This window comes from Anguilla anguilla, chromosome 8 (assembly GCF_013347855.1).
Source record: "Anguilla anguilla isolate fAngAng1 chromosome 8, fAngAng1.pri, whole genome shotgun sequence".
In the NCBI taxonomy this organism is placed as follows: Eukaryota; Metazoa; Chordata; class Actinopteri; order Anguilliformes; family Anguillidae; genus Anguilla; species Anguilla anguilla.
In genome coordinates this window covers 32,231,113-32,255,245 of record NC_049208.1, presented here as the reverse complement: position 1 = coordinate 32,255,245, position 24,133 = coordinate 32,231,113, and the positions used below count along the sequence as shown (strand labels likewise).

General features: G+C 43.9%; 4 protein-coding genes across 11 annotated transcripts in view; 3 read left to right on the top strand and 1 right to left on the bottom strand.

Moving 5' to 3' along the window:
- Window positions 1-9,938, top strand: part of LOC118232891 (protein MTSS 1-like) — a 48,877-nt gene extending 38,939 nt beyond the window's left edge. For 2 of the 7 annotated variants that reach the window (XM_035428117.1, XM_035428116.1), the window contains 6 exons: window positions 2,146-2,272; window positions 4,210-4,335; window positions 4,616-4,840; window positions 5,177-5,350; window positions 5,882-6,047; window positions 6,454-9,938. In XM_035428117.1, coding sequence (XP_035284008.1) covers window positions 2,146-2,272; window positions 4,210-4,335; window positions 4,616-4,840; window positions 5,177-5,350; window positions 5,882-6,047; window positions 6,454-7,058 — 1,423 coding nt within the window. In that variant the 3' untranslated portion in view covers window positions 7,059-9,938. Of the gene's footprint in view, window positions 1-2,061; window positions 2,273-4,209; window positions 4,336-4,615; window positions 4,841-5,176; window positions 5,351-5,881; window positions 6,048-6,453 lie in introns of all 7 variants that reach the window. The other 5 variants (XM_035428113.1, XM_035428115.1, XM_035428120.1 and 2 more) reach the window with 3 other exon arrangements.
- A 721-nt stretch (window positions 9,939-10,659) lies between these two features.
- ndufb9 (NADH:ubiquinone oxidoreductase subunit B9) lies at window positions 10,660-13,136 on the bottom strand. Its single transcript, XM_035428125.1, has 4 exons — window positions 12,980-13,136; window positions 11,928-12,120; window positions 11,705-11,818; window positions 10,660-10,912 (listed from the first exon to the last, which is right to left on the bottom strand). The coding sequence occupies exons 1-4, from the start codon at window positions 13,066-13,068 to the stop codon at window positions 10,781-10,783; spliced, it is 528 nt and encodes a 175-aa protein (XP_035284016.1). The 5' UTR covers window positions 13,069-13,136; the 3' UTR covers window positions 10,660-10,780.
- A 136-nt stretch (window positions 13,137-13,272) lies between these two features.
- tatdn1 (TatD DNase domain containing 1) lies at window positions 13,273-17,658 on the top strand. 2 transcript variants are annotated; one of them, XM_035428122.1, is made up of 12 exons: window positions 13,273-13,452; window positions 13,805-13,870; window positions 13,961-14,010; window positions 14,146-14,209; window positions 14,374-14,517; window positions 14,997-15,039; window positions 15,151-15,236; window positions 15,333-15,373; window positions 15,496-15,572; window positions 15,835-15,905; window positions 16,400-16,526; window positions 17,173-17,658. In XM_035428122.1, the coding sequence occupies exons 1-12, from the start codon at window positions 13,368-13,370 to the stop codon at window positions 17,273-17,275; spliced, it is 957 nt and encodes a 318-aa protein (XP_035284013.1). In that variant the 5' UTR covers window positions 13,273-13,367; the 3' UTR covers window positions 17,276-17,658. The 2 variants fall into 2 exon arrangements, with proteins under 2 accessions (XP_035284013.1, XP_035284014.1); XM_035428123.1 differs by having other exon boundaries at window positions 13,299-13,452; window positions 14,146-14,236.
- Window positions 17,659-18,825: 1,167 nt separating this feature from the next.
- LOC118232892 (E3 ubiquitin-protein ligase RNF139-like) lies at window positions 18,826-23,627 on the top strand. The gene is made up of 2 exons (XM_035428121.1): window positions 18,826-19,200; window positions 20,596-23,627. The coding sequence occupies exons 1-2, from the start codon at window positions 19,038-19,040 to the stop codon at window positions 22,449-22,451; spliced, it is 2,019 nt and encodes a 672-aa protein (XP_035284012.1). The 5' UTR covers window positions 18,826-19,037; the 3' UTR covers window positions 22,452-23,627.
- The last annotated feature ends 506 nt before the right edge of the window (window positions 23,628-24,133 follow it).

Below are 24,133 nucleotides of genomic sequence, written 5' to 3'. Positions count from 1 at the left end.
AGGCTGACCGCTGAATCACTGCCTCAGCCTATCACGGCATGGGGTTGGGCTGCCTTTGCTTGGCTCCTTTTGCCCCCTGGTGGTAGAAAGGGAACATTGCGGATTAGGATGTCCGTAGAAGCTTCCATTGAGCGCTTTTGAAGTTGAAAAGCAAATTTGTAATCAATAGTAGGAGTAAAATTTTATTTATGGAAATAAATATTTAATCAAATATTTTCTGTTACAGTGCAATTCAATGTAGTGCAGTTTCAATTGCTTTGCTGTTTTTCAGTTTGTGGCATCAGTTAGTACACTTTACCCAACGGAAAACTCCACTGTGTTCATAATGGAGAGCTTATTTTTCTCTGCATTCATCTGGCTGAAATAGGCTTATTCTATAAAGCACAGAAACCTTGTTAAATATAATGCCTCAATTTGGCAACTGGACCCTGGGATTTCCAAGATTGCAAACTTCTCTAATTCTATTTAGACCGTATGAACCAATTGGATTTGGGCAGTTTAATAGCCTGGCAGTGTGTTCTTAGTGCTGTCAGCCTTCTGATTAGACGTCTCAACTGCTCGCCTGACTTGCAGGTAATTGGGATGCATTATGAAGCCGTGCTTTTTCATGGCTGAATTTGTCTCTTTCTCAAGTTTAACACAAGATACGTCTAATCAGGAGGCCGACAGTGTGCGCTTGGTATTTGTTGGTGAAGAGGTTGGCCGGGTTCTGATTAGACGTATCTTGTGTTAAACTTGAGAAAGAGACAAATTCAGCCATGAAAAAGCACGGCTTCATAATGCATCCCAATTACCTGCAAGTCAGCCGAGCAGTTGAGACGTCACCATCGGGATTTATTTCCTCGGTTGCTATGGGAACGCTCTATTATCCTGTCAGCGCATGAAGGCTGTAATAGAGACGTGGGTCCAGCCTTAAAACCCGATGTAGGGCTTACCTCAAACAATAGGAAAGTATACTGTACAAACTGGCAGTGCAGAAACAAGGCGAGGTGGGTGTTCAGGCGTCACGTGTCGCGTTGCGGCGATGCCCTCGAATCCTGTTTGCACACGCTTCTGTCTCGGTGTTCTCTGAACGGTTCAGGTCTTGTCTGTGTTTGTTTATTTATTTTTTTACTGTGCCAAGAGACTGGAACGGCTGTAACAGCGCCCATTAATACCAAAGCACCTCAGAATAAGAGCCGCTATTACACACTGTCCTTGGAGCTGTACTGACCGTACCGAGCATGAGGAATGGGTGATTTGTCTCTGTTTGTCTCTATTTTATATAGTTTTTTTGGTGGCTTTTCCTTTTTTTTAAACTTTATTTGGTACAATATCCCCTTTACGGTGTCCAGCTGTCACTGCCACCCAGCTGCAGGTGTTGTGATAAATGTATGGCATTTGCAGCACTAATAATAGACACCATAAACCTGTACCTCATAATCAGCTCAGCAAACCAATACAAGAATGTATAGCATTGTGTGGGCACTGGGATTGAGTATGCGCATAAACACAGAAGTAAGAGACTGATTAAGGTCCATAAATCCCCTGTACCTCTCTCAGTTCTCTCCCAGAGTTTGGAAATGATAAAAATAAAATGAATTCAGATGTTTGTTTTGTTCCACTTCTATCCACAAACTTGCAGTCCAGAACATCTGTTAAGTTTAGTCCTCTGCAAGAACTAGTTGTCAGACATGCCCACTATGGTTCATTGTGCTGCTAGTTTAGTATCCCATAAAACAGGCAGCGCACAATCAGTTTTCTTTTGCCCATCAACTTTTATGCCGTAACATTATCACTGAAGTTCATCTGTGTAATAATGATTGCAGTTGTCTCTTAAACCATACGATTATGGTGTTGCAGTGAGGAAAATGTACCAGTTTATGGTGCCATTTTATTATCTTTACTTTCTGCATGATGTTTTTGTTTTGGTTTTGGTTTGTTCACTGGACTGTCCACCCTGCCTGCTGCACTGGAGTGCCGAGTGGTAATTGTTCCTCCTCCTCTCACCCCCCTCCCCACCCCCGCCCCCTGCCTGCCTCCCGGCCCCGCCCCCTTGCCCCGCCCCCTTGTCTCTAACAGCAGTCTGAACAGCGTAAACAGTAGCGACTCCCGGTCCAGCGGGTCGCACACTCACTCTCCCTCCTCACACTATCGCTACCGCAGCTCCGCCCTGCCCCAGCAGGCCCCCGCCCGCCTCTCCAGCGTCTCCTCCCACGACTCGGGCTTCATCTCGCAGGACGCCTACCAGTCCAAGTCCCCCTCGCCCATGCCCCCCGAGGCCGTCCCTCAGGTAAGGGGAGCCCGCCCCCCCCCGGGCCCGATGCAGGAGCTGGGAGACACAGTACAGCGCTTTACTGTACATAAGATGCTGTGGTATAGGACTTCACTTTGTTCATTCTTGCACAGTCATGACACACTGAATGACACACAATGGCCGCCTTATAGCATTTAAGACTCCGCAGCAATGTTTTTCAGTTAATAAAAATGGAAATGAAGAGAGACTCTGGCCTGTAACCATAAATACGCTTGCAGGCTTGTTTTGTAGGTCACACATGGTTGGTACACCCTTGGGCAAGGTAATTGGAGTCAGGAGGGAAGAGAGAATTTCTCCTCCCCCATCGGAGGAGTCGGACTGTCTGACTTATTTACACATCTGTTGTAGCTCCGCTCCTAGGAGGGTAATTGAGTTTACTCTGCCGGGGCTTTGACATAAATTAAGCCTGGGATTGACCTGATTGCCTTTGAGTGCTGTTATTCTCTGTAATGTATGAGTGTACCCAACCCCCAGAGCACTGTCCAGCCCTCAGTCACCTGTAACAAAGAGATGCGCACAGGCATTCCGATTGGACGGCCTGGAGCGTGAAGGTCCCCGGGCATTGGAAAAGGGCCAGTGTGTTTTCTTTTGTGCCTCTAGCTCCCGAAATGAAGTAGCGTCTCTTCCCTCGGCCGTAAAGGCTGCCTCATAATGGGATACGTGGGATTTGGTTTGAATTATTCCCTTTGAGAAGGCCAGAGGCCTGTTCCGCACGTGATTTAGCCGGCCCTGTCACCAGCGAGGGGAATTCCAGCCGTGCCGGTGCTCTCGCCAGGTCTCAGAGGTTCCGTGAGGGAGGGCTCTTCCGCTCCGCTCTCCTGCGCTGATGTCACTGATAGCGTAGCGCCTGGGAGCTCTGTCCTCCACGAGGCCGAGCTCTTCCTCTAACGCTTTTTAGCGCGGGGCTCGATGCTGATCCCTTTCTCTGAGCTGGACACTAGAAACGCTCATCTCTCCGGTGCCTATTAACACTCTGAGCTGCTCTGTAGACACGGAGCAGGGATTTCTGACTCAAGTCCTGGAGGGCTGCTGTGTCTGCTGGTTTTTGCAGTTAAATGCTGAATTTAAGTCACTGATTGGCTACAGTCTGGACACTTTGTTTCAAAGGCCTACACTGGCTGCTGATTGAAAAAAAAAAAAAAACACGAATTCTAGTTGTCTGTGGCCCTCCAGAACTGGAGTTTGACACCCCTGCAATAGAGTGTAAACCAGCTGCATGCTGGGAGCTTTGGGATTCTTTTTTGTAGGCTTTTTGCTAAATCCTGACTTGCCACTTCTACTCTGCTCTTTTGTCTTTCTGTTTGTGCTATGTGCTGTGTCTGAATTACCTCTGTGCTCTGTGTGTGCTTCTTAACCACTAAACCCTGAACCTCTGCTTTTACACACTTATACACTACACCTCTTCCTTTTACACACTACTTTACACACTACACCTCTTCCTGCTCTCTCTACTTCCTGTGTCTACTGCTGCTATCTGTATGGCTGCGCTGCATCTGGATGTGTGTGTGTGTGTGTGTGTGTGTGTGTGTGTGTGTGTGTGTGTGTGTGTTTGCGTGCTGTGTTTGTTTATTTGTGTTTGTGTGTATGCTTGTGCGCAACTGTGTCCTGTTTGCGTGTGCTGTGCGTGACTGCGTCATGTTTGCATGTGCCGTGTGTGATTGTGTCATGTCTGTGTGTGTGACCGCGCTGTGTGTGTGACCGCGCTGTGTGTGTGACCGCGCTGTGTGTGTGACCGCGCTGTGTGCGTGACTGTGTTGCGTGCGTGACCGTGTTGCGTGCGTGACCGTGTTGCGTGTGTGACCGCGCTGTGTGTGTGACCGTGTTGCGTGCGTGACCGTGTTGCGTGTGTGACCGTGTTGTGTGTGTGACCGCGCTCTCCCTGTGCTTGGCGCTGTGGTCGCCGCGCACCGCAGGCCTCCTCCAGCTCCGCCTCCTCCGACGCCTCTGAGACCTGCCAGACCGTGAGCGAGTGCAGCTCCCCCACCTCCCCCACCTCAGTGGGCTCCGGCACCACCATGGCTGGGGCCTCTGTGGACAAGGTGAACCCTCGCTGTGACCCCCCCATCCCATCCAATCGCATGCTGAGCTGCAGGGAGGATGCATGCGTACATGCACTCTGCTTCCCAAAATGGCGCCAGTCTACACAACTTCATTTCATCATTTTATTTTCCGTTGGGTTCTGTCAGTGTGCGTTTGTCCCTGAGTGCCTGTGGTTTCTTTCGTTTGCAATCCAGTCATCCTCTTATGTTATTTTTAATGTCTTTTGTTTGCATCTGTGTTTGTTTCGTGTCTGTCCTTTGCACACGTTTTTTTTTTTAGTTGACAAACGGTTACGATCACTACGGACCCGCCGAACCGCCCTACCTGGCGGGAGTGGGCTCTTCGGAGCCTCTTCCCCATTACCCTCCCCCTTCCTCATCCTCTTCATCCTCCTCACCCTCGCGGGCGTGGTCCCGGCCCGCCTGCGCCCCGCTTGCCGATTACCCACTGTATTGCACCCTGGGGCCGGGCATGGTCCCCTCCTCCAAAGTCCCCACCTGGAAGGTTTGTTTCATTCCTCCTCACACGCTTCTCCTCATCTTCCTCTGTGATGTCATCTCAGTCGTATAGCCGTTATTCTCCTCCGTCACATGACATCAAGCACAATCTCTCCCAAGGCTTTGGAAAAATTTGACCTGGTAATATACCTGTTTATATTTACATTTACTGTTTTTTATGTTAATCTATTTCTTGGTCAGTTCTGTGCTCCAGATACTCAAGATTAGAGGTCCAGTCAGTCAGTTTATTGCAGTATCTTGGTATGCGATTTACAAAAAACAATGTAGAAGAGAGAAGTTCCTCAGAATGAGGACCCCTGTTAACCAGTAAATTCTTATGCAGGATTGGGCCAAGCCAGGGCCCTATGACCAGCCCATGGTGAACACCTTGAGGAGAAACAAGGGGAAGCATGATTCGGTGGACTCCAGTGGCACCGTCATGCAGACTGAAGGGACCACGCCCACCGGGGAGGACCCCCAGAGGGCTCGTGGCATGCCTATAACTGCCACGCCCAAGGTGAACACGGTTAACTTTCTTATATGATTATGTATGGACTGCTCCTACCAGTTGCGAGTGCGATGAGCACTACCAATGCTATCCGCCTAAACCTGTTTCCTTTGTGCAAGTGTGTCTGGATAAGAGTACCTGCTAAATGCCTATATGTAAATGTGAATGTAAAATACTCACTCGCGTAGAGACTGGTGTACAGTGTACAAAAAGTCAGCATGCAAATGGGAAGGATAATCCACGCTCCTTGTCACATTGGGTTGGTAATGGCGCGTAAGCCATTGCATTCGTTTTCCATTGCTTTGAACAGGGTTCTCTCTTGTCCTGGGAAGCCTGGATTTTGTTGATCCAGTTATGGAAAAGTCATGGAAAATGAGAAAATTGCTTAAATGTACTGGAAAACAATTGGTTGTCCTGGAAAAAAAGTTTAAGTTATAGGCCAGAATGCGAGACAATGCAATCTCCCTCTCTATAATATTACTGGTGTTGCTTACGCGAAATGTCCTGTAAAGTAACGTGTGTGTGTGTCTGGGCCGGCAGGCGGAGGAGGCGGCGGCGGAGGCGCACGAGGAGCTGGCGCTGGCCCTGGCGCGGGGGCTCCAGCTGGACACCCAGCGCTCCAGCCGCGACTCCCTGCAGTGCTCCAGCGGCTACAGCACCCAGACCACCACCCCCTGCTGCTCCGAGGACACCATCCCCTCTCAAAGTACTTCATGCAGGCCCCGATAATGCACCTCTCATTTAATCTGTCTACTCCAGAGGTCAATGTGCCTGGATGTGGAGGGAGCTGTTTTTGTGCTCGTAGCTTTCTGTTACTATGGATAGATGGTTTTCAGGAACTAATTAGGCTGGTCCTAGAGGCCCACAGGGATTTCATTGAAGTAGTTTGGATGTTATGCCAGCTCGCCTGATGTTGCAGGTGTGATTTGGTTACAGATTCAAACATACTTTCAGCGTTCCTCCATTAGTGGAAGTACCCATCCCTGAAGTGAAGTGATGTTGTGAGTGGTATTGACTGTTTTGACCACAAGGTTTCTCATTAGTGATATGTTATGAGTGCATTGACTGTTTAGACCAGAGTAACAGGGTTTCTCATCCTGTCTCCTCATCAGTGTCCGACTACGACTACTTCTCAGTGGGCGCGGATCCGGAGGTGGACCAGCAGGACTTTGACAAGTCGTCCACCATCCCGCGCAACAGCGACATCAGCCAGTCCTACCGCAAGCTGTTCCAGTCCAAACGCCCGGCCTCCACGGCGGGCATCCCGTCCACGGCGGGGCCCGCCATCGTCACCCCAGGCGTGGCCACCATCCGCCGCACGCCCTCCACCAAACCCGCCATGCGGCGGGGGGCGGGAGTAGGCGGGCCCATCCCCATCCGGACGCCCGTCATCCCGGTGAAGACCCCCACCGTGCCCGAGCTGCCGGGCGGCTTCCCCTGCGGGCTCGGGGGCGGAGTCGAGGAGGGGGAGGAGCCTCCCAGCCCGGAGCGCCTCACCCCCGGGGAGCCCGTGGCCACCTGGAGCGGCCAGGCCTCCACCAACCCGCCCCTGGCCCCGCCCCAGCCCCGGCCCGGTGAGGCCGAGGAGGACGAGGAGCCCCCGCTGGAGGGGGGGCCGGACTCCCTGGAGGGAGAGGACATGCTCCTGACCATCCGCAGGGGGGTCAGGCTCAAGAGGACCCTGACCAACGACCGGTCCGCCCCGCGAATCGCCTGAAGGCCGCCGCCGCTCCCCCAGCCCGAGACGCTCGCACGGCTTCCCCAGGGCCGTCTCCATTCCAGTACACGTGCCGCAGAAGAAGAAAAAAGAATGGCTTCCCCCCCCCCCCATAATTGTTTATTGTTTGAGGACATGCTGTGCTGTGGAGTTCTGGAGAAGCAGGAGGGGAGAGACGAGCCATTTTCAACATGGTGGAAAGTTTAAGATCAAATCTTTTTTGTGTTTGCATCTGTACATACGTTTTAGAACCATTCTTATCTTTGGTTGATGTCACTATACTCGCTCCTCCTTCCTCCCTGGCTCGTACACAGAGGTGCCAAATGCTTAGAAGCTGCTGAAGACGACTGAACTCCTGAAACCTCCCGAGAGCGTTTATTTTCAGGGCGGTTTGTTGCAAAATTCTGCGACAGCAGCAGCGTAAACACTCGCTAGAGTATGAACCGATCGATCGATTCGCATTTTATTTTTTACTTTCCAAGTGTATTCGACAGGCAAGCTCGGTAGCATCAAGTACTCAGCATTAGAGGGTACTCATTTCCGAGAGCTGACGTCTCAATAAGTTAATGGTGAGCAATATTATTTGGTTACACGTTTAATTTGATTAATATGTACACTTCCCGACTAGACAGGACAATTTAAGATGCTGTTTAAATATAGAAATTAATCTGGGCCTAAAAGCTAATCTCCTGTAAGTTGTAGGAAGGTACATAAATAAGCAATGTTGAAAAGAGAAAAATGCCATATTTGGATTATGGTATGTTATTTTAAGAGATTCTGCTTATTTTATAGACTTTACTTTATAGTTCCATGAACAATGGATTACAGGTCCTGCTGCAGCAGTATTTATAAGTTGATTCTTAAACCCCTCGAGCTTGAAAAACGCAGTGTATCTGTTATATCCTTCCTATGAAGAGGATATCTAACTTATGACAAAGCAATTTATGTGTAGACAAGTATATTCGTAAGCAATCGCAGTAGTTCTTTAAAAGTCAACCGTAACCAAAATTTGGTTTCGTTCAAAGCACTGATACGGAGCCGTCTATAAAAAACTGTACATAGTGAATGGGACTGAGGAATTCAGAGGCTTAATTTATTCTCTTCATGGCTGTCTTATTTTGTACTGTTCACAAATTATATTAGCTCTTTCATGCATGTGCTGTGATTCTGGTAAATTGAGTTCATATAATTTGAGGTTTGAGATGTTCCATAACGCTGTACAGAAAAGCCCGCCCAAACCTCCTGCCTCGTCGCTTTTCGCGTTTTTTGAGTATTAGCTGCAGATGCTTTTGTATCCTAACGGACTGAACGAGACCTGAGCGTGGGTCTGTCTTATTTACGGGGGGTGAGCTCGGGCTTGCTGGAGACTGGCGGCCATTATCGCCGTCTGTCGCACGACTCTTTGGTCATTTCAGACCTTACACCACTGTTAAATTCTCCGATAACGTGTGCACACTGACCCAGCCTGTCGAGCTGTCTGAGCCCAGATATTACAGCACACAAATACACAGACACACACACACATACACACACACACACACACACACACACACACTCTCACTTGACTGTTAAATTTATGTGAAATTCCTCTACTGTGAAGCTCAACTGCCACGGCTACTCAGGAGCCTAATGAGTGACTTGAGACAAGCCAGGAGGGAACTCCTGATGCATGACATCACACACGCAGTCATAGCTCAACAGCCAGAGCCACCCAAGAGGATGCTTACAATTCAGCAATACACTGTGGGCTGCACTGTGTTTCCTCTCACGTTGTCAAATGTTAGTTTAACACAAAACTGTACAGTGTTGTTTGTCCCTTGCCAAGTCTGCAAGCGCTGTAGCGGTTAGATCCTCCACCTCCACATAGCTACTTCTCCGGTTACCACAGTCCTTACTCCAACATTGAATGTGTGAGCAGGGATGTGACCGTTAAGGTGAAAGGTTACTCGTCTCCCAAGCTGTCAAGGTGGGGTGTGAGTGAGCATTGATCGAGGATAGCCGTCGGCACTGTTCTGTAAAATTTCATAAGTGCGGGAAAAGAAGCAAGCGAGTCAGTCACAGGAACCAGCTCGCCATGAAACACTCGAGCATCTCAAATGCCACGACCGCAGAGAATTTCTCATTTTCATTCATTTAGTCAGGAGCCCTGGTGTGGTCATTTCATGCATGTTGTCCATGAACTAGATAAGCTTGGAGGGTGGAACGGAGTAAGAGGGAAGTGCCACTGCCCTGCTCACTATACAGCCTATCGACAGCCTGCAACTTACCGCACGTCGCTTCTTTACGCACCAGTGTTCATTTTATTTTTTCCACAGCAAAGTTTAACACGGTTAGGTATTCCTCAAGCCCCCGGTTTGAGAAATGATCAGTATACAGAGCAGTTACTGAAGCCTGTCAGTTTCTCATTCAAGACTGGCTTCTAAAATCGTGTACATTCAAAGTAGTTGATGCAATGCGCATATGATGCTAAATACCTGTAAGTAGTTTCTGTCTCAATAATTACAGACGTTTTGATATTGTCCGTGTAAAGGAACCTTAGCTGTAATGAAACCATTTTCCCTCCGAGTACAGCCGTTAATGTTGAGATATAACTTCAAACCATATCTATAGAGGTTTCCTTTTTTTAATTTGCCAAAATGTAAGTGTGTAAGGCAATATTAATAGTTTTAAGTGTTTTTGCATATTGTAAAAGCAGACAGTCACACTTAACATATATATTAGTTCTTTTATCAAGGATTTAGTTGCTTGTTCGGACTGAGAGTTGAACTCTTTTCCCTGTGCGGTCCTCTTAAAGCTATATATTGATCTGTTTCTGTAATGTCAGTTCTCCCTGTGGAATTATTGCTTAAGTCAATATTAAAGAAATGTTGCAAAAGCTTGCTTGACTGCTTGGTGCATTGAGTGGCCTGTTCATATCTTACTGTGCACGGTATGTTAACTGTCTGGTTCACGTAAGACTGTTACTCTAATCACGGTCCTTGAGGGCTGAGATCTGCTGGTTTTCCACCCTCCCTTTACCTGAGAGTCAGGCCAGTAACACTAACTAAAGCTGGATTTGGACTCAAGGGCCAGAGTTGAGTATTCACACATTAAACAATAGCGGTGCACAGCCACTCCATGTTGCTCAATATGCACCCAACCTTAATATTGAACTATGACATGAGTGTACAATTTCCCACCAGAGTAAAATGTGAGAAAATGTTTAAACTGAAAATTTGAGCTATGTTTGACCTTAGATTTAGCCAGGAAGGCTTTCATGGTCAGAAATTTGATAGTTACTTCTCTCAAAAGTCTCTGAAACTTGTGGAATTAGTTCCCGTAAACTCATAATATAACCACCACCCCGCTGAAAAACCAAGGGGGAAAAAAAAAAGGTGGTTTACTTCACCCTCATGGGGCACACTATATGAGCACCCCCCCACCGCAAGATTTTAATGGAACTCTGAAGGAGTTTGAGAGCTGCTAAATAACTAAATAAAAAAACATTTTTTATTGTTTTAAACCATTTAAAAAATTTCCTTATGCCCTTACCACTGGGGAATCATCAAACGCATTTAATGTGCGCATGTATACACACATTATTCAAGCACGCTTGTCTTCGTTATGGTTTCAAAGTTAAACTTTATTATAGTTCGATTGAAGACGACATGCAGGAAATTAATCCCGGTTTGGGTATGTGATAGCCTGTTCGTTTTTTTCCCAGCATCCTTTGCTGAACATTCTCAGACGGGACGCTCTCTGGGCCGGGTGACAAACTGCCACCACAAAGGAGGGAGGTCATCCTCCCTGCGGGCTGGAGGGAGGGCTTCAGATTTGGGCCCAGTGGCAGAGGTTTCCTCCTGCAGCTGCTGGACCTGAGAATGAGAGTATACACACATGATTAAATAAGGCCCACCACAAGTCAGAACTTCAGCAGCTGAAGTTTCAGAAAGAAACAAAGCAGAATAGTATTCACGCATCACAGATTTGTTCATGGACAGTTTCCCATTCTAACAACCAACCAAATGCTGTGCCTGGATGTAGGACAGGAATTTTTCTGGGGTGGGAAGAGGTATAGTAGATAACCTAAAGTATTCTTAATAGGTTCTCAGCTGTTAATCCCCAATACAATTCATTTATGTTACCCTGACACAAAGAATTTCCAATGCCGAAGTGTATTCAAATGACACAAATTTAAAATGACCTGCAACAAAGAGCTGTTTTACAAGCCAGTCACAAATAATATTACAAAATCTTCCTATGTAGTATTACCAAAATTAACAAGACCGCTAAATCATGATGAGGTCCGGCTTAACGTCAAATCGTCACTAATGTTAATACCCCACTGGGGCATTGAAGTTCCTCCAGTGTCCAAATTTTGTTACTAAGAAACTGGAATTTTCAAGATTGGTTTCAACATCTTGTAGGCTATTTTTGCCCAATTCGCTCACTACTTATTCGGTCAACCCGGGTTCAATTAGCCATGCGATTATGAAAACCAATATCTGACCGCAATCTGCTTATATTGCCCAACAAGACTTCACTGGCAAAGCCTCATTCAGTACTCCACTGGTTCAATCGGTGGTTATCCAGGTGATATTACATTGCACTGCCATCAAATGGCTATATTCCACCTGATTGGATGGAAAACCACCAGATGAACGTACCTCTCTGTTCCAGCTCTGCTCTCGCAGTTTCTTCCACTGTTCTCTCTTGGCAAAGTAGTCTGGATACATGGCTTTCTCAGAGGGATGCCAGTGGTCCAGACACCATTCAGGGACCTGCATGCCAAACACACTCATAAGCAAAAATGCTAATAAACGTAAATGCAACTGGATTACAGCTGTATAAATGTAAGGTGATGCATGCTAAATGTCACACATATCCTACCTTGAAGCATTCGTATCTCTCGTAGGATGTCCCCCCTGGTGAATCTGGGAAGAGGTAGGGCTGGGGGTGCTGGTTGTCCCAGAATTCCTCCTCGCCAGCTTTCAGAAGCATTGTAGCTTTAACCATGTCTTTCTCATTCTTGTTCTCGTCAAAGCGCGCCCTTAACAAGCAGGCGTAGAAACGGTACTTATCCCTGAAAGATAGAAATACACAAAAAGTAATTATGGAATGCAACACCATGTTCTCTGGAATGCTTCATGAACAACACCAACATAGTCGTGACAATCTGCACTACAAAATTAGCTTCCACACAATCTGGAAGGAAAAACATTAAGACAAGACATTTATTGGAAGATACATTATGGTGCATAGCAATTTAAATTTAGTCAATATATTTGCTTGATTGCAAAAATTGTGATAAATAAAAATGAAGCATGAGCATGTAAGTATTCAGTCAAGGGAATATTATCGTTTACAGCAAAAGCATCCAAGAAGAACAACTCTAAAACAACTGATATGAGGTGATTGTTCATGCCAATATTCTATTTTGTAATTTCCGCGATGTTTTAAGGTCGTAACAAAATATACGATTGAACTCGGCCAATCCGTGAAAAGCAGTCACGACAGCTGTAGTTAGTCAATAGATAAACTAAGAAAACGCACACCATAACCACACTGTGAAAGTTAAACAGCACGTTAGTGAAGGCCAGCTAACAAGTAAATGTCAAATAAGTTGCAGGTAAATCTGTCTGCATTAGACTAGCTGTTCATTTTTAGCGCAAGGTATCGTATAATGTCAGAAAACTGCGACGTAAAAAGTCTATTTAATCCCACTGATAGCGTTAGCCTAGCCGTAGACCGTTTGGTATTTAACTAACAGTTAACTAGCTAGCTAAACATGTTCTCTAGGCCTTTTATTATTATGCAGCCGTGCGCTAGCCAAGGTGTTTGCTAGTTAGCAAGCTAGCTAACGTTACAGCGGCTTAGTCTAACCTAGCTAGCTAGCAAACAGAATAACAATTTCTCCAGTGAAATCAAAATATTACTCTTACCTAAATATGCACCATGACTCTAAGTGTCTTAAGGACTTTTTGTAAAGACGAAGGACCTTCTGTTGATGAGTGAGATAGGCAGATGCCATTTTCTCTCTCTCAACGTAAACCGGTCACCTTCACAACCGAAGCACAGCCTTGTGGGATATGGATGTGTATACGTCGTACCATAGAAGTAGAAGCGCAGTAAAATCTGTATCCCTAATATAATACTAAATATGATATGTCGTTGCCAATCTCTAGCTATAATGTACTTATGGACAAGGCACATTATCTCCGTATACTCAAAATGACCCAGAGATTATTTTTTGCATTTGATATTTTAAGTAATGCCACCCATACCAACCGCTTCATATTTAGAACACTGTGCACAATTATTATAGAGTTTATGGTTTACCAATGGATTATGGGAAGAGTTAGGATCGCATGTGGATTTTTTAGCAGAATAGCCATGGCTCGTTTTAAATTTGTTGGTAAGGAGTAGTTCGGGGATGGATGGCATCGAATAGCTAATGCCAGTGACTGACAGTTTTAATCTCGTTATAGCTGAAGCTAACCTATTTCGTTGTCATTAGCTGTAGTTGCTGTGCTGAAATTAGATGGGTAATTAGCTCGCTGGCTAGCTGGAGCGTATCCTCTCCTAAAAAAATAACGTTACCTGTTTTGATGTATGGACTTTTCTTGTACAAAATAGCTCCGAGCACATCAGATTTATTTTGCTAGCTAACTTCATTTAGAGTGTTATATTTACAAAGAGCTTGGAGACATTATTTATGTATGTCCTTTAAACACATACACACTGCCAAAATTGTTTATATTTCCCAGATATCGGCATAAATTTGACGGATCCTATGTTTCGAGGAATTTATAGGGGGAACCAGAAACACCCAGGTCTGTAGCTACTGTTGTTCACAAAATGCATAGTGTTCAAATTGCATGTGCCACGTAAATTAGAACTTGTTCCTCTTCTCTGGTTTGCAGATGACTTCCAAAAAATTATTGAAAGAGCCATTAATACCGGAGTCCAAAAGGTCTATTATATGCATTATATACATTACAAATTATATATGTAACATACTAAGATATATGATTTCATAATATATCTATGTATGAGAGTTTACAGAATCTCTGGAATAAAAGTAAGCTGTTTGTGTTCATATTTAAAGTTCATCATCACAGGAGGGAACCTTGCTGACAGTAAAGAAGCGATACAGTTGGCTGAAACGCGAGGTGAAAATCCTTTTCCTACACGCTAGTGTAGGTTGTGTATTCTGAATGATATACATTTTTGAGTAATTTTTTTTTGTTCTTAAAAAACCACTGCAGAGTCGTTTAATTGAGCCTAGATCTGGTGACCAATGCTTGCTAAAATGACCGCATCCCTCAATGCACAGATGAATTTTACAGTACCGTGGGCTGTCATCCAACACGCTGCAGCGAGTTTGAGCAGAACGGGCCAGACCAATACTTCGCATCTTTGAGAGAGTTGGCCTTGTCAAACAAAGGAAAGGTGGTGGCTATAGGAGAGTGTGGTCTTGGTAAGCGAATTACACTTTTTCACTTCTGAGTAAAAAGTTAATTTTAAGTCAGATCCTAAAATTAAACATTTCTTCTGCAATATAAGCAGTCGTATGTCAATTGGCTTTGTAGAACAGTTGTATCATTAAACATCTGAATTTGTAGGGAGGAATGAATTAACAGTTCATAATTCTGTATGTTTCCAGTTTTATATTTAACTTCATCTTAGTAGTTAAATACACATGTGCAAACATTTTATCATGAATTTGTATCTACAATAGCAGATGCAATTGTTCACCTCTCCATATCCTACAGTATTATATTAATAATGATCATTTTCCCAATGATATTGTATATCATTTTTATTTTAGGGTAGCAAATTTTTCATGCCAAATTTTAAGTAAATAACAACTGTAGCTTTAATGAATTTGTATTTTAAAATCATGCTTTTGAGTGGTAGATGATTTTGTCTCACTTTTTGTCTCACAACTACTTTTAGATTTTGATAGGCTGGAATTTTGTCCAAAGGAGACGCAGCTTGTGTAAGTGTAGAATTTATTTATTTATTTATTGTACTTAGGAAATAGGAACAAGTGTAATGTCAGATCAATTTTTTTTTCTCTTCAATTAATTCTAACCCTCTTCTTTTACAGGTATTTTGAGAAGCAGTTTGACTTAGCTGAAGAAACAGGGCTCCCAATGTTCCTCCACTGCAGAAACTCGCATACAGAGTTTCTAGGTACAGGCCCTATGCTGGAGTTAAAACATCCATCAAGCCTGGGAATCCTGAGTAAGACAGTCTGACCCACCTGTCTTTTCTTTCTGACATTCACAGACATCATGAAAAGGAACAGAGGCAGGTGTGTTGGAGGGGTGGTAAGTATGCTTTTTAATTATGAGATGTTATGTTCATTGCATTTTGTGCTGTTGATGGTTTGCACCTTATCACTGCTATGTATACAAATGTCAAAACATTGAAACATTTTGTTCTGTGTTAGGTGCATTCCTTTGATGGGAGCAAAGAAGATGCTGCAGCTCTTATTGACTTGGACCTTTATATTGGCATCAATGGCTGGTAAGGCTCAACGGTGTATTTGCTTTGCAGTCTTATCTGTTAACTGATTGAATTTCAGTTTCCGGTGTTGCATAACTGATGCTGTTTTTTTAATTTGCAAGTTAAGTGTAGTTGTGTGTATAATATCCCTGTTATGCCTATTCCTAAACTCACCGCAACATTGATGTAAATGCATAAAAAAGAGAAACTGGGCTACCTGAAACCGGTTATAACTGTTCTCTTTCTCATTGCAGTAAATAATTTTATTCTAAATCTGCTTCAGCTCTTTGAAAACTGAAGCCAATCTTGAGGCAATGAAATCAATCCCCACTGAACGGCTGATGATTGAAACTGGTATGTATATGGTGTCACAGTATAACAAAAATAAAACCTTTACGTGCTGGACAAAATGAAATATATTCCATTGGTTATGCTTTTGTTTGTGTGTGTGTGTGTGTTTGCGTGTTAGTGTGCATGTGCAGGTGCAGGTATGTGTGCATGTGCGGGTGTGTATTGGCAATGCCTGGATGAGAATAAAGCCTACAAAGTTTAACTTTGTAGAAATCTTGCTTCAGCAATAGATTGAGAATGTTATATTGCATATATTATATTTATTGACCTTTTGGTAACTGAATTTACTTAACAATGTCTCTGCCATTGTGGAAGTACTCTGATTTCATGGTTGATGGTTACTCTTCATGAAGAGAGATGGCTGAAAGCAGAATATCCATAGATAGTGTAGCAACACAAAAGAGGAACACTGGAGTTGAATATCTGGTCCAGGTATTGTATCTTGGTTGGTGTACATTTTCTTTGATGTAACAGAATCTGTCCCATTCTTTTCTTAGATGCTCCTTGGTGTGGGGTGAAAGCCACACACGCAGGTTCAAAGTTCATCAAGACTACATTTCCCACAAAGAAGAAGTGGGAGGCTGGCCATTGCCTGAAAGACCGGAATGAGCCGTGCCACATCATGTATGTCAACAGTCATTTTAATTAATAATATGCAGGGTATACCATCAAACAGCAGGCATGCTCATCTTGCTAGACCAGCAGATTGCTTTCTATATCAGACCTGTGCCTAAAATAGATATATTTTAAATATTATTATCTGTATTGCGGACAAATTTCACACCATGAGTTATATAAACAAGACCAGGTCAAAACCTAGTATATGGCTGGACCGGCCGACCAGTGGTGTAACTTCATAACTCGGCCGACCAATGGTGTAACTTCATCACTCAGTCACAGACATTTGCGTTTGTAGGGTGGGCCCCGCTGTTGCGGTCCAGCCAAAAATAGTGTAAATGGAATTATTAAACTAAAATGTGTACAAATAGTTGTTCATTTATTAATGTTCATTTCTGGGATCAATATTCATATATTTTCTTTTGCGATGTAATTTTTAATTGTAGTTACTTTTCACAAAGAGTATTTAGAACTATATTTATTTGAAGTCTGTTTGGTATTTACATAAATAAATATCAGAATACTGTCATATTTGAATTTGTGCACATTTAATGTTATTCTGCAATGTATTATTGTCATAATAGAGGTGTCATAATAATATAAAACATTAACGAAAGCATACTAATTCTTATCTTCCCCTTTTTAACTTCAGTCAAGTGTTAGAGGTCATGGCTGCAGCAAGAGATGAGGACCCTTTGGAGATGGCGAACACCATTTTCAACAATACGCTGAAAGTCTTCTTTTCGGGAAGCTGATTTTGCTGGCTCCGTCTCACTCAAGATTACAAATGATGTGATTTGCCTTTTTACAGACTTTGAAAGCGTTTCCAATCCTTGGACTCTATAATGTGCTGAACTTGTCATCGCCACAAATGTTTACAACAATGCACGTGGGCACCTGCATGCCTTACATTGTTTGATCCAACACTGATTGCAACTTTTTGAAGATCTACAAACATCCACATAACTGATATTTTACAGTGAAATACAAGGGGATCGCCATTCCATGTTCCAAGCCAACAGCTCCAATTCAGCAATGTTAGGCAGACATTGTGTATCATTTGATGCATGTAATTTGGACGCCAGCCGATTGAAGCACAGACAAATAAACCAGTAAATGTGCAAACATTTCAGAAAAAGCATGTGTCGGATCTTTTACATTGTGTTTGAAATAAGCACTGTTTAAACAAACATGAGTAGCCATTGGCTACTAGCCAAAGACGTAATATAAAAAAATACCCTTATATAAAATTACATGCTAAATTTATAAGATTTACATTTTACCTAGTGGTTCTGAAGAGAGAAAGAAGCATATTTTACTATTTGTATCATAACGGTTGTAACGTCGTTGCACGGAAAGTTGTCGCTACTGTTTGCTGAATCAAACTTTCAATCCCACTGTTAAGAAAACACAGAAATGGCCAAATGTGTGGCTCCAATGAAACCTTTCGCTGAGAGGGACAGTTTACTCTTCAAATCCAAGGGTCCGTCGAGGCTACTGCTGCTCTCTCTGTACATGTCAGTTGTTTAATTGGCAAAATATATTGACAAAATGTAATTAATGAAATGTCAGAAAACTAATTATTGTAGAAGTGTAGAAGTAAAAAAAAAAATTGATTTCACAACTTTGAACTGTACCTGCAGGAGTAATCGGAAGAAATCATTTATGAATTCTACATCTATCTGGAATCTTATCCGTAATAGTATATTTCCAAAAATTATAGTCAAAATTTGGAATCCCCTGTAACGCCAAAGGTGGCTGTTGCGATATCAAGAGTTTAGTTTGAGAGCACATTCTGCACCTCCTTCTGTTCCTTTATTAGATCCATGTGAATTATTTGTAGGTAAACTATGATTCTTTTAAAATCGGAAAAACAGTATTCTATTAGAGAATATTGGGGCTCTATTCCAAAGAGAAATGGTCTCTGTGCCTAATGTAATCTCATACTAGTTGACTATGAGATTACATATCTCAATATTGCGCAAAATTTTCCTTGGCGTAGAGTATTTAAATGTAAATTTACATAAATGTTAATCTATGGTATTTACGCAACTGGTCTTTCGCATATTCATAAATGAATTACAAATTATTTTTACTGTATTATGTTTTCAAAAAAAAGTGGAGATCAATTCGGATTGAATTTTGTTTTGTAACATGTTTTTGATACGGTCTGTTTTTGTAACTTTTTTTAACTTTCCCGGCTTGTTAATTATTAAATGGTTTATCTTTCTGTATAGGCATGCGTGGTTTATGCGTTTAAAAAGTTTGCTGCGTCACAGTGAAGCGGGACACGCTGAAATCGTCCCTCAATTTGACGTTTTCGTTGTGACGTAAAGTTCAAATTAAGGGTTACTTCCGCGTTCCTCGCATTGCAGTAGCTGGACAGCGAAGATGGCGGAGTGTGGGGATCCCGTTAAATAAAGTGTGTAAATCCAAAGAATCCGGACATCCAGGACCGGAGGTTGGGGATAAGAAACGGAGAGACCGCGTCCTCCAGGAACAACGCCCTGCTGTGCCATGGCGTCCGCTCATGCCCGAATCGGCCAACAGGCCTTGGCCGTACTGGATGTGGCATTGCGAGTTCCCTGCATCTTTATTATCGACGCCATTTTTAACTCTTACTATGATCCCGGGTCCGGGTGGGCCGGGGCCACTGGAAAGGTTTTACTCCGGTTTTTGGGTAAGGTCATTCAAGTGTTTAATCTGCTTAATGGGGTTTCGTTCGAGTCCTCCATTTCACTGACTGTCATAGCAGCCATTTTTCCAAAATAGCTAACTAGCTGCACTAGCAAGCTAAGTTAGCTGTCCAGTACCTGAGGTCACCTGTCAAGCGCTTATTATGGGTCTTGCTCGCGCTTCCAAATCCAATTTACCGCTAACTAGCCAGCCAGCCAGCTAGCTAATGTTGTCAACAAGTGGCGTTTCCCGTTGCTGTGCGCAGCTCGAACAACCCTGCTAACTTTATTTGGTGTACCACACAAGCGTTTTGGTTGTCTTTAGCAAATGTTGTTTAGCTAAGCTAGCCATATGGCTAACTAACTATCCATTCATATGCGGTTGGTTTCCCGTGGACGCACAATATAGCCTGCAAACATTTGCTGTTAGCTATGTACCCAGCCTTACAACTGACGTCTATGTCACTTTTCGTTGCAGGCGTCCTCAAAAATGTTTTTATTTTCTTAGCTAGGCCCAGAAACGTTAATAGGACGCTCGGCTAGAAATCTGATAACGTGGCTAATTACGCCATGTTACTGTTCTGTTACGTCGTTAACTGTACTGACCAATTTCCAGATTGGTACTTGTGCTAACAACGTTTGTATGACGCAAACGTCTGCTTAGCTATTTTGCAAGCTGGCAGGCATAGATTAATAGCGATCAAGATATAGTCCCCGTTCTTATTCAAGGGCTACATATAAGTTAGTTACAGTAGAGCTTATCTTAAATACGTAGCTACCTGGCTTGCTAGCTACATTGAGCTTACTGTGTGTAGAGGTCTGTGTTCACTTGTGTAGTGCTATCATTTATTATGGATTTATTTATTACCGGTTATGCACTCGAATGGATAAAAGTTTCCCGTGATCATGTCGCTAGTTATAGCTAATATTTTAATACTTTAGTTAACCAAAGCACTTGTTTCAAACTTTGTTGATGTGTTGTCTTCTGGTCGCAACTTGTTGACTAACATTAAATTGTAACACAAATTTGACCTGAGCCCTATCATCATCGTGTTACATTCCCTTCAGGCATTAAACAGATGCTCTTAACTTACATAACTTAAATTTTGACATAACATACATTTATACAACTGGATATTTACTGAAGCAATTCAGGTTAAGTACAGTACCTTGCTTAGGAGTACAACAGCAGTGCCCTGCCTTACAAACTGGAGTTATAAGGCCAATTGCCTAACCAATTTTATACACTGCTGCCCTTTAACCTGTTACATGTTAACATAATTATGCCTTTTCTGTTGTCAAGAAGGAGTTTTCATGAAAATATGTTTTCTCTAGATGCTTTACTTACATGTTGTTTGCTTGGTTAGTGTCTATTTCTGACAATATCTGTTCCTTTTTAGGTATTATGGTGTCCAGCGTGGTCCTGGTTTTGTCTCAGAGGGCCTTATTCAGGTTCTACATGCTCTTCCTCGCTGTGCTCCTGGGAGTGGTGGCCATCCTGATCAACTACTATGCCACTTTGCACATAGACTTCTACAGTGCATACTACAAGGCAGCACTGGGCTTCAGGCTGCTACCGCGGAATGGACCCACCCTGTGGTTGGGGATGGCTGTTGTCCAGCTCATGTTTGGCATCGGCTACGTGGTGCTGCTCAATGTCCAGTCTGTGTTTGCGGCACTTGTCGTCCTGGACATCATGATCCCCATCTGGGGGCTTATTATCGAGCTGCCCATGGATGTGCGGCAGCTGCTGGCCATTGCGTCCGGCCTGGTGCTGGCCGTCAACACGGCTGTGTACCTGACCCTGAAGCTGAAGTGGTTCTACTACTCCTGTCGCTACGTCTTCCTGCTAGTTCGGCACATGTACAGGATCTACGGGGTGCAGCTGCTAGTGGAGGACACCTGGAAGAGGATCCGCTTCCCGGATGTTCTCCGGGTATTTTGGCTGACCCGGATGACTGCCCAGGCCATCATCCTGGTCTATGTGGTCAAGATGGTTAGGAACGAAAGTGGCGAGCAGACCTACCTGACCTGGGACTTGTTCTGGGACCTGCTTAGCAATCTCATCATCAGCGGTTGCGACTCCACGCTAACAGTGCTGGGTATGAGCGCTGTCATCTCCTCCATAGCTCACTACTTAGGGCTTAGCATCCTGGCTTTCATCGGCTCTACTGAGGAGGAAGACAAGCGGCTGGGCTTCGTAGCGCCGGTTCTGTTCTTCATCCTGGCCCTTCAGACGGGGCTGAGCGGCCTGGACCCCGAGGAGAGGCTGGTGCGGCTGAGCCGCAACATGTGCCTTCTTTTGACCGCCATCTTGCATTTCATCCACGGGATGACGGACCCGGTCCTCATGTCCCTGAGTGCCTCCCATGTCTCGTCCGTCCGCCGCCACTTACCTGTCCTCCTGGTGTCCATATGCCTGTTTGTGCTACCCATCGTGCTGAGCTACGCCCTCTGGCACCACTACGCCCTCAACACCTGGCTATTTGCCGTCACTGCCTTCTGCGTGGAGCTCTGCCTCAAGGTCATCGTCTCCCTGACGGTCTACACGCTCTTCATGGTGGATGGCTACTACAACGTTCTCTGGGAAAAGCTGGACGACTATGTGTACTACGTGCGCTCCACCGGCAACGTCATCGAGTTCATCTTCGGGGTCATCATGTTCGGAAATGGGGCGTACACCATGATGTTCGAGTCCGGCAGCAAGATCCGGGCCTGCATGATGTGTCTCCATGCCTACTTCAACATCTACCTGCAGGCCAAGAACGGCTGGAAGACCTTCATCAACCGGCGGACTGCAGTGAAGAAGATAAACTCCCTCCCGGAGGTGAAGGGCAGCCAGCTGCGCGACATCGAGGACGTGTGTGCCATCTGCTACCAGGAGTTCGCCACGTCGGCGCGTCTCACGCCCTGCCACCACTACTTCCATGCACTCTGCCTGCGGAAGTGGCTGTACATCCAGGACACGTGTCCCATGTGCCACCAGAAGGTGTACATCGAGGAGGAGGCCCGGGACAGCGCCCCCTTTTCCAACAACAACGGTTACGTGGCTCCCAACGAGAACGCCGGCGAATTCGCCGAGGGTGCCGGGGCGGAGGCCGCGGCCGCGGCCGCCGGCGAGCCGGAGCTGGAGAACGAACTCCTGGAAGACAATGACAGTATTGAGTACGACGAGGACGAGTGGGGGACGCAGAACGGAGGGACACCTGTGGAGGAAGACTACATTAACGATGACACAGACTCCAGTGGGGAATGATTAGGGTGTATTTAAATTTGCCGTCACGTTTGTCAACATCAGGGATGTTTTTTTTTTTGTTTTGCATTTTGTCTGTTTTTGTTTGTGTATATGTTAGTTTTTCAAGGGCTTATGGAGGGGTAAATATTATGATGAGGTGTGCGTTACAGTTTGCCCATGGGAGGTGCCTGATATTTTCAGTGCGAGGGATGCACGTTCCTTTATTTCCTAGGGATGCTCATGATCATGTTTTTGCTGGTTCGCTGAAAGTTTGAAATTAAAATTTTGTGAAAATAGCCTTTGATATTTTAAGAAACCTTTAAAGGTGGTCTTACGTTATTCTTCTTATTTTCACCCAAAGGGTTGTAATGCTGATACAGTTTTCTTTATTTCTGTTAAGCTGTTTAAATATTAGAAGGAAGCAACATAGCTGTTATGATGAATCACACAAAAAAAATCTTAAAACAGGCTGGTCTGAGTTTTGTGTCAGGAAGAAGGGTTTGAACTAATGTGATGTGCTACTGTAACCACAAATATACCTCCTCTCATTACTACTGGTCTCTTGTGTGACCTTGCTAAAATTGTGTACGTTATTGTACATGTAATAAAAAAGACTTTCCTTTATAAAAAGAAAAGGTATTCAAATGAATGTTTTGGAACATTGTACCACTGGGGATAGTTCTCATGAGTGAAATGGACATTCACATCTTGGCACCGTGCTTTATTCAAACAGTTCCTGTGTTAATTGGGGATCTTGGCATTTCAGTCTGAAAGTTAGAGTGTTTTTTTTAAAGACATCTGTGACTTGCTATTTTTAATTACACTTGATTACATACAAAATGTATTTGTACCTTACACTGAAATCACACGCTTTTTTTAATGGGTACACCGACTTCCTGAGTAAAAGCAATATGCCTCTAAAAGGATTTATTTCTTTTCGGGTTTGATGTAATAGACTAAATTGTCCCTCAGCCTTCTTTAGAAACAAACAATTCAGTTATAACCTGGGTGTTGGAATCAGGAAGTTTAAAAAAAGTCAGATTATTCTGTGGAATAGTTGTGCTTTTTTCTTTTGGAAATGAAGGATTTTGATTTACAAATTAATCATTTGCTTTTTAATAAAAAATAAAAGAAGATTTAGTATTCTGCCTTTCAGTTAAAAAATGATTCATGTAAATAAAATCTTCTTTCACAGTGGTTCTGTGTATATGTTATGTAATTAAATGCATCAAGTTGAGGGGTCAAATCAAACTGTATACACGAACATAATGAAATGAGTGTGTCAGTGTTTCACATATGCTGATTAACATTTATAACAATACTATAACAATATGTGAAGTTGGGTGATGGAAATGTATTTAAAAATTTGTGTAATCGATTTTTAAAATAATAATTTTTAAACTTGTGATCTTCAATTTTGAATACAAATTAGTTGATGGGTACTAGGAAGCTGAATAACAAGCAGTGTTGTGAATCAAAATGTGTTCCCAAACTTAGACTTTGTTTTGGGACAGTTAAGCATTTTAAAGGTCATCAACAATATAAACTGTAGGCAATGGCTGTGTTTTTCTTAGAAGCATCGTTGTTCATTGATGTGTCACCTAGTTCACGAAGGTAAATGGTATTGGGATCTTTTTGTTTCCTCCCTCCGATGCCCAAATTCAGAGACGTGTCTCTGCATGCCTAGCTGACATGCCACTCAC

What these genes read in the sequence shown, in the direction of transcription:
- ndufb9 (XM_035428125.1), bottom strand. Translation starts at nt 13,068, where the DNA reads ATGGCATCTGCCTATCTCACTCATCAACAGAAGGTCCTTCGTCTTTAC. An exon ending in AGAGATACGAATGCTTCAAG is followed by an intron (nt 11,819 to 11,927) that starts GTAGGATATGTG and finishes TTTGGCATGCAG; the next exon opens with GTCCCTGAATGGTGTCTGGA. An exon ending in AGCAGAGCTGGAACAGAGAG is followed by an intron (nt 10,913 to 11,704) that starts GTACGTTCATCT and finishes TCTCATTCTCAG; the next exon opens with GTCCAGCAGCTGCAGGAGGA.
- tatdn1 (XM_035428122.1), top strand. Translation starts at nt 13,368, where the DNA reads ATGGTTTACCAATGGATTATGGGAAGAGTTAGGATCGCATGTGGATTT. An exon ending in TATATTGGCATCAATGGCTG is followed by an intron (nt 15,573 to 15,834) that starts GTAAGGCTCAAC and finishes AATCTGCTTCAG; the next exon opens with CTCTTTGAAAACTGAAGCCA. An exon ending in AATGAGCCGTGCCACATCAT is followed by an intron (nt 16,527 to 17,172) that starts GTATGTCAACAG and finishes TTTTAACTTCAG; the next exon opens with TCAAGTGTTAGAGGTCATGG.
- LOC118232892 (XM_035428121.1), top strand. Translation starts at nt 19,038, where the DNA reads ATGGCGTCCGCTCATGCCCGAATCGGCCAACAGGCCTTGGCCGTACTG. An exon ending in GGTTTTACTCCGGTTTTTGG is followed by an intron (nt 19,201 to 20,595) that starts GTAAGGTCATTC and finishes GTTCCTTTTTAG; the next exon opens with GTATTATGGTGTCCAGCGTG.